This window comes from Impatiens glandulifera, chromosome 7 (genome assembly GCF_907164915.1).
Source record: "Impatiens glandulifera chromosome 7, dImpGla2.1, whole genome shotgun sequence".
NCBI lineage: Eukaryota > Viridiplantae > Streptophyta > Magnoliopsida > Ericales > Balsaminaceae > Impatiens > Impatiens glandulifera.
Genome location: NC_061868.1, coordinates 42910462 through 42922390, shown reverse-complemented (window position 1 = coordinate 42922390; position 11929 = coordinate 42910462). Strand labels below are relative to the sequence as shown.

The window sequence follows — 11929 nt, the reverse complement described above, 5'->3', positions numbered from 1 at the left end:
ATTTACTCAACATCATTATATATTAGTTAGTTAAAAAGTTGAACTTATATTAATATTAAAACGTCCCGCGTTTATCAAATTTGGTGTTGAATTTAAAAGATAAAGTCTTTGTAGCCTAGTTGGTTAAAGAGTTGTACTTGTTTTGTTAGGTTGCAAGTTCGAAACATACCTCTAGCATTTTTAATTTTATTTTTAACCGTTTTAAATTTAAAAACGGGTCAACCCACAATCCGACCCAAGTATCCAAATTAACCACAGTTCTCGACCCGGCAATCCGGACACTTTAAAAATTAAGCATCATTATATATATATAGATTAGTTAGTTAAAAAGTTGAACTTATATTAATATTAAAACGTCCCGCGTTTATCAAATTTGGTGTTGAATTTAAAATATAAAGTCTTTGTAGCCTAGTTGGTTAAAAAGTTGTACTTATTTTGTTAGGTTGCAAGTTCGAAACATACCTCTAGCATTTTTAATTTTATTTTTAACCGTTTTAAATTTAAAAACGGGTCAACCCACAATCCGACCCAAGTATCCAAATTAACCACAGCTCTCGACCCGGCAATCCGGACACTTTAAAAATTAAGCATCATTATATATATATAGATTAGTTAGTTAAAAAGTTGAACTTATATTAATATTAAAACGTCCCGCGTTTATCAAATTTGGTGTTGAATTTAAAATATAAAGTCTTTGTAGCCTAGTTGGTTAAAGAGTTGTACTTATTTTGTTAGGTTGCAAGTTCGAAACATACCTCTAGCATTTTTAATTTTATTTTTAACCGTTTTAAATTTAAAAACGGGTCAACCCACAATCCGACCCAAGTATCCAAATTAACCACAGCTCTCGACCCGACAATCCGGACACTTTAAAAATTAAGCATCATTATATATATATAGATTAGTTAGTTAAAAAGTTGAACTTATATTAATATTAAAACGTCCCGCGTTTATCAAATTTGGTGTTGAATTTAAAATATAAAGTCTTTGTAGCCTAGTTGGTTAAAGAGTTGTACTTGTTTTGTTAGGTTGCAAGTTCGAAACATACCTCTAGCATTTTTAATTTTATTTTTAACCGTTTTAAATTTAAAAACGGGTCAACCCACAATCCGACCCAAGTATCCAAATTAACCACAGCTCTCGACCCGGCAATCCGGACACTTTAAAAATTAAGCATCATTATATATATAGATTAGTTAGTTAAAAAGTTGAACTTATATTAATATTAAAACGTCCCGCGTTTATCAAATTTGGTGTTGAATTTAAAATATAAAGTCTTTGTAGCCTAGTTGGTTAAAGAGTTGTACTTATTTTGTTAGGTTGCAAGTTCGAAACATACCTCTAGCATTTTTAATTTTATTTTTAACCGTTTTAAATTTAAAAACGGGTCAACCCACAATCCGACCCAAGTATCCAAATTAACCACAGCTCTCGACCCGGCAATTCGGACACTTTAAAAATTAAGCATCATTATATATATATAGATTATAACACAAGTAATGTAGGCAAGTAAATAATATACTTTCTTTTTAATATTATTAATTTTAAAATTATATTTATTATTTTTTAACACCTACAATCTTATCCAAATTTAATCAGGTAAAAAGGGATCAGGAATAAAGATACAAACCGAGTCTGTAGTAGGGGAAATTAAATAGTAAAATGAAAATTGAATTAGAAATTAACACTTCACTGCCCGACATATACCGCACTAGTTGTCATATCTAAGAACACATGTCCAATTGGATCTAGTGAAAAAAAGAAATTATAACATATTTTAAAAACTTTTATAGTATTTATTTGACTTTATTTTTTTAAAACACATTAATCATTAATTTATATTATATTTGAAAAAGTTGTTCTCAAAAGTAATTGATTTAAAACTACATATATATATTATCAAACACAAAATTTCACAGGGGACTGTGTGGATTTTCTTCTTCAGCAGAAGAGGAGAGGAGATGGCTGTGAATTTGAGAACGCAAAGTCTCTTTACGATGACAATAAGAGCAGATTCCTCTTCATATTCATCCAACGATGTTCCTCCCTCCCGTCGTAACTCTAATCTGCCGCCGCTGCATCTCCTTTCTGTTCCCAAACCTTCATGGATCGTCAGAACAGAGGTAGATTATCCTCGCTCGCTCGTCTATTTTGATTCTTATGAACTCAATGAAAGATTTTATTATGAATTTGATGTGGGGGTGAGGGTTTAGGGTTTGGAAAATAGAATTAATTAATTAATTGTTTTGTTTGTAGTCTAACGTTCGAATGGAGCAAAGGAAGAAACCTGATCCCTCTTGTGTGATATGCTTGGGGAGTGGAAGAATAGATTGCTACCATTGTCGAGGAAGAGGTCTATCTCCTTCTCTTTCCCCCCATACCAAACCTAATATCAACATTTTAACATAATAAAGTTTGATCATATATCATAATAATAGGAAGAACAAACTGTGTTCAGCAAGAAATGCTTCCCATGGGTGAATGGCCAAAATGGTGAGGTAGTTACTGTACTATCTTTAATCATTCATTCTCTCTTTTGTAATTCATTCCCCTTCTTCTTAGGTGCAGGGAATGTCGTGGCAGTGGACTCGGTTATTGTTCGCGATGTCTTGGTACAGGTGAATACAGGTATATAATGGGCTTCCAATTTATGAACAGGGAATTCCACGACAATCGACAACCAACCAGAGTGGATGATGATGGCGGTTCTTCTTAGAGCTTATCAAAGTTGCATGCTTTTGGTTTATGCTTATTGTTGAAAATTTTAGAATCTCTTCTATTAGTATGTTAAGATATACAATACTCTATTTGAAGCATATAGTGGAGGAGTGGTTTGACAAAAATGAAGAATCATTTGTTTTAATAAAACCACACAACAAAAAGGTTTTCTCTAGCTAGTTGTTTAAGAAAGTTTCTCTCATGGCTACTTCCTCTTCTTCTTCATCAGCTGCAACTTCCTTAGGGTTGGTTGGTTGGTTCATTAATCAATGCCCAAGCTAGAATATGGTTCAAAACCACCCTGTCATACAAACAAACAAACAAACCCAAATATCAGTTTATGTACACCTATAAAAGGGAGTTAGTTGGTTAATCACAGGGAAAACCTACAGAACAATCATCGTGAACGCGCCATATGGTTTCACCCAAGAGATTCGCCACAGACAAGATTGTCAGCTGAGGGAAGTAGTTCTTTTCAGATATCGGAATAGTGTTTGTTATTATCACTTCTTGAAACAGTCCACTTGATAATCTCTCTATTGCAGGAGGGCTGCATACAAGATCATAATAATAATAATAATCAACTTAACTTTAAGAATAACCAAATCATCACCATGAGCAAAATCTAGGGTTACCTAAACACGGCATGAGTGCTACACGCATACACTTCTCTGGCTCCCTCATGGTGCAATAACTCAGCTCCTTTCGCAATAGTGCCTGCGAAATATTACAATAAAGTTTTTCAAACGATGAAAAACAGCTGTACAAATAAAGAAGGTGAATAACATAATTAGGGGTTACCAGCAGTATCGATCATATCGTCCACCATAACTGCCACTTTTCCTTTGACATCACCAATCAGGTTCATTACCTGCGCATAATGAAAATACATCATGTCTTTTTACCCAACTTGATTATTAGATGAAACGAGACCAAGAATTCTAACATTGGAAAGGAAATCTAAACCTAAACCTAGACCAATATGAACATCTATGGTTGAAGACTCATTAGAACTTGTGTTTTAAGAAACCTTACCTCTGCAACATTATGTCCTTGACGCCTTTTATCTACAATTGCTAGAGGAGCATCTGATAATTTTTTGGCAAAAGCACGTGCACGAGCAACACCACCAACATCAGGCGATACCACAACCAAATCGTCCGAACAAATGTTCTTGCTAGCAAGGTAATCCAGTATCACAGGCTATTATTCATATAACAAGATAGACAACAGCAACAACAAGAGTATCAAGAAAACCAAACTAAATAGACAATGATGAAGGATAAACAAAATACAATCTAATATTATCCATAAACAACAAACCTGTCCATGTACATGATCAACTGGGATGTCAAAATAACCCATAGATTGCCCAGAATGCAAGTCACATGCAAGAACACGATCTGCACCCGCTTCAGTGATCAAATTCGCTACAAGTTTGGCTGCAATCGATTCACGCCCTTGAGTCTGTTGTAATAAAATATAAAAAGTGTTTAATAATATCCAAAGTATGGCAACTGACTGCAACAATCAACAAACTTGCCTTTCGATCAGCCCTAGCATATCCAAAATACGGGATGACAGCAGTAATAGTCTTGGCTGATGCCCTCCTACAAGCATCTATCATTATAAGAAGCTCCATAAGATTCTCATTTGCAGGTGGGCATGTAGGTTGCACTAGATATACATCACATCCTCTAACACTTTCTTGCAATTGCACATAAATCTCCCCATCTGCAAACCTTTTTATCTTTATCTTTCCAAGATCCAGACCCAAGTAACATGCAATTTCCTGACAACAATCAATCAATCAATCAATCATTACAACTTAACTTTGCAAGAAATGAACACCCAAATCATATATAAATACCTGAGAAAGTGCAGGATTAGATGTTCCTGAGAATATTTTGAGTCTAGTCTCATTGGGGTTGTAAACCACATTCGGTTGTGGATAATTGCTAGTCATAAAACTAGGAAATGTTGCTTCATCATTTCGAGCAACATGAGTAATGATCTTCCCATTTTGTTTGAATTTTAAAGGTTCAGCCAAAGCATACTTCTATCAACATACAAAATAACATCAGTTCAAGATTCAATGCGAAACTAAATCAATCATACATAGAAGAAGAAACCCATCAGTTAAACGGGGAGAGAAGACGTACAACAATTCCATTCCGGCCAGGTATACGGCAGCGAAAGTGGTCCAATCCGATAAAGCTACCAGTAAACGCCAAAGAAGCCATAGATTTCACAACCCAATATAGTCAAAGGGATGAATAACTCTTGGCGGCCCAAGATTTAACAAGAACGGCCAAGAATCAAGATTTACAAATCGAACTTCTCTGGGTTATAGATATTTTCCCCCAAAGTGTAATCCTTTCATGGTGAAAGAAAGTGAAAGATTGATTGTAAATATATAAGCTTGTTTTTTTTTAAATTCAAGTGGGGACTTTTTTTTTTTTTTTTTTTTTTCCTTCTGAGAAGAAACAAATTTCTTGACTATTTTTTTTTCTTTCAAAAATAAGTCATCATGGGTTATTTTGAATTACAGTTATTTTGAGATTTTTATTTAGTTTTTTTATTATATATATATATATATATATTTAAAAAAAATGTGAGTTATTTGAGTATTTAATTAGTTTTTTTTTAAAGATTTTTGATTTTTTATAATTATTTAAAATCCCAACTTTAAAGTCTTTCAATTTCTTTATTTTAGTTATTTAAGAGTATAAAATAATTGTCATTAAAAAGATATTTTTATAATTAATAATTTGACCTAAAAATCAAAGCTTTGACAATTTGGTACATTTTCATACAAATAATATCTCTCTCTTTGTCTGTATCGAGCTATTAGATGTCAGTAATGGAAGCTAAAAGCGCTGAATTCAAACAGGTTTGTTTACAAGCTCATTTGTGAAGAAACTATATGAAGATTCAAAATTAGTATACCCTTTGCAACTTAACTACGAATTATATGTTTGTTTTCTCTGTATGAATTATCATGTGAGATTGCAGAAGGAGTGTTTGGTGATTGATTCTACTTTTTCCATTGTCTTTCAGAACTGATTTAGCCAAAACATGAACAATTGATATATATGACTGTGAAAACGTTTCCAATTGTTACCCAATTGTAAATTTTGGGTTTTTTTTTTGTCAGATCCTGGTAGAAGGAGATTCTTCTGTGAGGAGGATCATACTGAACAGGCCTAAGCAGCTAAATGCACTATCATTTCAAATGGTAACTGTCCTTTAAGATTGTTCACACCTTTTAGGTTTCTTAGCTATCAATTCACACTAGTTTTGGAAATCATATTATCATGAAATAAATTATCAAATCTTACATATATAGAATGGAATGGAATGGAATCGATGGACTGACATTTTGTTTCAGAAAAGCATGTGAATTATCATGAAGAAGTTGTATTAATGCCTTATATGTGGCGACATGTATGTACCATATGTCTTACTATATTTGCGAGCTGACAAACCTTTTACTGTCTCTTCAAATTTGTCAAGTTATTAAGGAGTTTTTGTTCTATATATATGATATGATGAACAAAGCTGATAGAGTTTAGCTTGTTTTCTTTGTTATATCAGAATAAATGTTTCAGTTTTCTAGTGTTTTTTACTTTTTTCCCTCAGGTATCCAGCCTATTAGATATTTTCCTTCACGCAGAGAAGGATGACAATCTCAACTTAGTTATTTTGAAGGTAAGCACATAGAAATCTCTATATATGGGTGATCTTTGTTTATTAATTTTTTTCTTACATTTTTCAGTTTGTAAGTTGCATTCTGCTTTCAGAGTTTGATTTTAATTTGACAAATGTGTTATTCTTAATAGTAACCAATATGGTAACAGGGTAAAGGAAGAGCTTTTTGTGCAGGTGGTGATGTTGCAACTGTAGTTCGTGAAATTAATAATGGTATAGTTATCCAGATGAAGAAAAATTGAGCTGATATGGTTTTTGTTTTCAGAGTACAAGAGTCTATAACTAGTTTTAGTTTGTTACCTTGTTTTATACATCAGGAAACGCAAAATTTGGTGCTGATTTTTTCAGAACAGAATTCACTTTAAATTATGTGATGGCTACATATACCATGCCCCAGGTGATTAAGCAATCAGCATGGTTTCGTTGTTTAATTTCTGTCTTTTTTTTTGTTGTTGTACGTTTTTATCTTATCCTTTGATTGCAAATCTGTTTGAAGGTTTCTATTCTTGATGGAATTGTCATGGGAGGTGGGGCAGGCGCTTCAATTCATGGCAATTTTCGAGTTGCTACAGAAAATACGGTAACTTAGAAATATTTGGAGCTGCAGAATGTCTTATATATATACTCTCGAAATATGATTTCATTGCAGTTTAGATTCTTTCAATATTCATTTCCTGTTTCTAAGAGTGTTACAGATGGATGTCTTTGCTTTGAATTACTGAAAGGGATGAAATTTTTTCCTAACATGAATTGGGTCTAGCTAAAATTGATTTCTTTTTGTTTATGTATTTTTATCTGAACCTGCAGGTATTTGCAATGCCAGAAACCGGTATAGGACTCTTCCCGGATGTGGGTGCCACTTATTTTTTACCCAGGCTTCCTGGATTTTTTGGTAATTTATATAGTCATTATTTTGGTTTTAGGATTGATTTGCGGAAACATTCAATTGGTTCATCTTATCTCTTGCATACTGATTAAGCCAAATTTTGACATAATGTGGCAGGTGAATATGTTGGCCTTACTGGTTGTAGGTTGGATGGTGCCGACATGCTAGCCTGTGGCCTTGCGACCCATTTTGTCCCCTCTGAGGTAAATTATTTTATTTTACTTTTGAAAAAAAAAGAAATTTCATTAAAATCACAGTCAACGCAAAAGTCACATAGCATCAGCTATGATAGAAATACAACCAGGTAGGTACAAGTAATAAGTAGTCGTGAAATGAGGAAAATACAACGAGGTTCAATGAAACTCACTCAAAGCGGAAACTCTCACTCATTTCCTAATGTCATAGTTGACTACCGAAAAAATTCATATTTGTTCTCTTTTCGATTTCTGTCATCTCCTTCTTCAATTCATGCTTCATTATTATATTACCAATATTAGTAAATTTTGTTACATTCTTCTTTCACAGAAGTGAGGACTTATCTTTTTCTACTTTTCTGTCATCTTTCATTTGGCAACCAAAAACATTGATGATCACAAATACATCATTAATGTTTTCCCTTTGTCTGATGAACAGAGATTGCCTTCATTAGAAGCTGCTCTAGGAAATGTAAACTCAAGAAATCTAGCCCTTGTTTCTGCAATTATTGATGAATACTCTGAGCTACCAAATCTAAAAGAGATGAGTGCATATAGCAGGTAATTATTTATCTGATATTTATTGCATCCTTAAGTGATTTTCTTACTTTTCTTCACTATTTCTTCTGTTTTTTGCTTGCGTAGTTCATCTTTTCTTTACTTTATCCCCTTTTGATTCTGATTTTGAGCTTTTGCTTGGTGGCAGGTTGGATATTATCAACGATTGCTTCTCTAGAAGAACAGTTGAAGAAATCTTAAATGCACTAGTAAGTAAACCAGATTTGATGACCCATTCCATATTGGAAAACTGATGTTAAATCTTGTCCGTTGATTAATGTTGTAACAATATATGTTTTAGGAAAGGAAGGTTACAATCACAACAGATTATTGGATCTCTTCAACAATTCAATTACTGAAGAAGGCATCACCAACTAGTCTTAAAATCTCCCTTAGATCGGTAAGATTGTTCGTTCGCACAAGAATAGTTTGGCAGGCAATCAAGATTACTATTTTTGTCACAATAAGTCATAATTTGATCAAGATAGAAAACTGAAATTGTACTTCTGATTGACTGGGTAAACTGATTACAATATAAATTCTAAATTAAACAAAAAATTAACTTCTATTGACAAACTAATCAAGATTCAATACCATAACTATCCTTATTCTAGAAACAGTTAATGATTTGTACAGATCCGGGAAGGGAGGCTCCTCGGCATTGGCCAATGTCTTGTTCGTGAGTACAGAATGGTTTGTCATGTTATGAGTGGAAGACTCAGCAAGGATTTGCTCGAGGTGATGATTGATCCAATGATCACTGCATGCTACATTTCTCTCTTAATTTTTTCGCTCATTTTTCATCATCTTTGTATGCAGGGTTGTAGAGCTGTACTGTTGGATAAGGATAAGAACCCCAAGGTTTGTCATTTAATCTTCTCTACCTAAATTCCAGTATTAATCAGCTAAATTTACCTCACTCAAAATACAACTTTGATCCTTTCTTTCAGTGGGAACCCTCTTCACTTCAACTAGTTAACGACGAAATGGTTGATAGCTACTTCATGAAGGCGGTTAATAACGAAGACTACAAGGAATTGGACCTTCCCCTAAGACCTGACTTACCCATTTATGCTCTTGCCAAGCTCTAGTTCAACTTCAACAATTTTACATTCTTTTACTCAGTTATTCTAGCACATTCTCCAAAATGCCCTTAAGGTAGTGGCTATAATATGGGGTTGACCTTAAGTTCCAAGAATCGGTTTTTATAAGTTCAAATGTCACAAGTTCGATTTTGACTTAATTCTTAGTGTGTCCAATAGAACGATGAATTAGTCATAATTTAATTTGTATCCTTGCTATAAAGACAACTTCATAAGATTATATGGGAATCAAGGGATAATATTTTTCTTGTTTAATTAAATTAATATTGATACCAGCTTGAACTTTTTCTTCTTCTTTTTATAATATAGTATTTTAATGATCACTATTATTATAATATATTATTGTGTATTATTGGATAATAAGTAATAAGATTTTAGTTTAATATATAAAAATTGATTCTAATAAATAATTTTACATGAATTTATTTATTAAGTTCAAATATTATTAATTAATTGTATAAATAAATATAAATAGACATATTATTTATTATTTAATTAGATATAGTAAAAAAATTAATTTTGAATTAAAATGTAAAACACAGATTCCATTTTAACAGCGGAAATTTAATTTATTCCTTAAAAAGTCCGAATGTTTAATTTAATTTTCCAAATCAGGTCTTTAATGCATCCATATCCTCCTATTAAAAGCAAAAATAAAATACAGATTTCATTTTAAATGCTCTAAATGACAGGCATTTTTTTAGTCACAATATTAATTTGAAAAATTAATATTTTTTCTATAATTATGTTTGTGGTGGTGGGAAATTGGTAAAAAATGACAATAAATTTTATTGACAGCTGTAACTATTTTAAAATATAAAAATGTTATGTCTTCATAGTTATAGTAAAAAAGAAATATTTGATTTAGAAAAGCTGATTTATAAAACAATTACTTATTGAATCTACAGGTATTTAATAATATCTTGTTTATTAATCACTTTAAAAAAAAAATATAATGCTTAATAATAGAATTTGTTGAAATGTCTCAAGAAGAAGAAAAATTCTATTAATTAATCAGTTTATTAATAGAATTTTCATTGTTAATAATAAGTAATAAAGTTTCAATCTATATTTATCCATCTCCCAATATTATATTGAACAAAGTACATTTTATTTAAAAAAAAAAAAATATTTTCGAGTTTAATTCATTTATTTATTTTCCACAAAAATTAGTAAAAAAGGGTAAAAATATTGACAAAAAATATTACTTCACATTAAACCTTGTATATAAATCAGAAGTCTTATTTTATTAATTCAAACATTAGTCACAATCATTTTTATGAGAATATAGGAACATTAATTTGTTTCATTTTAACTTTCCTTGTCTATAAAGAAGTTTTATATTTTAATTAAAAAATTAATCACAAAAGGAAATCACTGTTTATGGTACTAAATTTTACCATGATTAATTAGAAAATCTCAAAGATTGATTTGAAATAATTTATTATATTGATTTTGGTAATTAACATCATTGATTACTATATTTGTAAAGAGAGCCTATCAAACAAATTTCATAAGTTTCTTTCTCAAGAATTTATATAAGTAGATATCTAGCCATGAACAAAATCCCAACTAATTGAGAATAACAGCTTCCCAACAAATTGAGAAAAAAAGCTTTCCTTCTCCAATCCCTTTTAAAAATACCATGACTAGAAACAAGGTCAAGCTTGCTTACATTCAAAATGACACCGCTAGAAAAACCACATTCAAGAAGAGGAAAGTCGGTGTTGTGAAGAAATTAGATGAGCTCACCACGCTATGTGGCATCGAGGCGTGTACCGTCATCTATAGCGCCTTTGATCCCCAACCTCTCGTCTGGCCATCGGTAGATGAAGCCCGAAGACTTATCATGAAGTTCAAGAGTTTTTCGGAGGTAGATCAAGTGAAGAGGAAGGTAAATCAAGAGACATTCACGAGACAAAGGCTCCAAAAGATGGAGGAGAAGCTGCGAAAACAACAAAGAGAAAACCGTCATAAGGAAATGACACATACTATGTTTCAATCTATGATGGATCCGCAAGCAGTAATGTTGATGATGAATATGGGAGATTGCGAGGAATTGACTAGAGTTGCCAATCAAAACATAATGGAGGTCGAGAGAATGATGGAGATGCGTCGAAGGGAATCCTCCTCTTTCACCCGTTCTCCTCCTCAAGGAGGCGTAGAAGGGAGTGGTGGTAGTAATAACCAACAACTTGTTTTGAGTCATCATGAATTCATGACTCCAAATCATAGAAGGTTTCAATCTTCGAGGCATGAAGGTAGTGGTAGTGGTAGTGGCAGTGGCAGTGGCAGTGGCAGTGGCAGTGGTGGGCAGCAACTTGGTTTAAGCCATGAATTCATGCCTCCAAATCATGGAAGGCTTCAACCACCAAGTCTCGACTTTTCCATGGCGCCAAGCATGACATATCCTCCTCCAATCATGACCTTCCCGCCTCCGAACATGACATATCCCCCGCCCGCCAACATAGAGTTTTCGCCTTTGTCTATGGATTTTACGCGAAATGAGATGGCCTACATGCATCCTCACATGGGAATGTCATACTCGAGCAACCAGCCTACATTTCCTTACTACCATAATGCCGACATGAGTCCACAAGACCCCTCTTCACATTAAGGGAAAACTTGAATAATGTCTTCTCCTATATGTGTTTCTTTCTTTCATTATTATTTTGTAATGTTTTTTTTGACATTGAGATTGTTTATTTGTTTTGATTATGGTTGTTATGTTTTAAGGTTGTTTGTTTCCATCCTCATTT

General features: G+C 32.7%; 4 protein-coding genes across 5 annotated transcripts; 3 read left to right on the top strand and 1 right to left on the bottom strand.

Annotated features, from left to right (window-relative positions):
• The first annotated feature begins 1916 nt into the window (after nt 1–1916).
• LOC124945716 (protein BUNDLE SHEATH DEFECTIVE 2, chloroplastic) lies at nt 1917–2893 on the top strand. Its single transcript, XM_047486198.1, has 4 exons — nt 1917–2123; nt 2257–2353; nt 2439–2493; nt 2563–2893. Exons 1-4 carry the CDS (start codon nt 1962–1964, stop codon nt 2714–2716), a joined length of 468 nt encoding a protein of 155 aa, XP_047342154.1. The 5' UTR covers nt 1917–1961; the 3' UTR covers nt 2717–2893.
• LOC124945715 (ribose-phosphate pyrophosphokinase 1) lies at nt 2753–5106 on the bottom strand. 2 transcript variants are annotated; one of them, XM_047486197.1, is made up of 9 exons: nt 4881–5106; nt 4589–4774; nt 4262–4510; nt 4042–4185; nt 3754–3921; nt 3520–3589; nt 3354–3435; nt 3109–3268; nt 2753–3019 (listed from the first exon to the last, which is right to left on the bottom strand). In XM_047486197.1, the coding sequence occupies exons 1-9, from the start codon at nt 4959–4961 to the stop codon at nt 2981–2983; spliced, it is 1179 nt and encodes a 392-aa protein (XP_047342153.1). In that variant the 5' UTR covers nt 4962–5106; the 3' UTR covers nt 2753–2980. The 2 variants fall into 2 exon arrangements, with proteins under 2 accessions (XP_047342153.1, XP_047342150.1); XM_047486194.1 differs by having other exon boundaries at nt 4589–4777; nt 4881–5105.
• A 397-nt stretch (nt 5107–5503) lies between these two features.
• Nucleotides 5504–9443, top strand: LOC124945275 (3-hydroxyisobutyryl-CoA hydrolase 1-like). Its single transcript, XM_047485675.1, has 14 exons — nt 5504–5611; nt 5876–5956; nt 6361–6429; nt 6579–6642; nt 6747–6826; nt 6926–7009; nt 7237–7321; nt 7433–7518; nt 7949–8070; nt 8216–8276; nt 8369–8467; nt 8704–8805; nt 8887–8928; nt 9018–9443. Exons 1-14 carry the CDS (start codon nt 5573–5575, stop codon nt 9156–9158), a joined length of 1155 nt encoding a protein of 384 aa, XP_047341631.1. The 5' UTR covers nt 5504–5572; the 3' UTR covers nt 9159–9443.
• A 1372-nt stretch (nt 9444–10815) lies between these two features.
• LOC124909978 (agamous-like MADS-box protein AGL80) lies at nt 10816–11787 on the top strand. The gene has a single exon (XM_047450605.1). It carries the CDS (start codon nt 10816–10818, stop codon nt 11785–11787), a length of 972 nt encoding a protein of 323 aa, XP_047306561.1.
• The last annotated feature ends 142 nt before the right edge of the window (nt 11788–11929 follow it).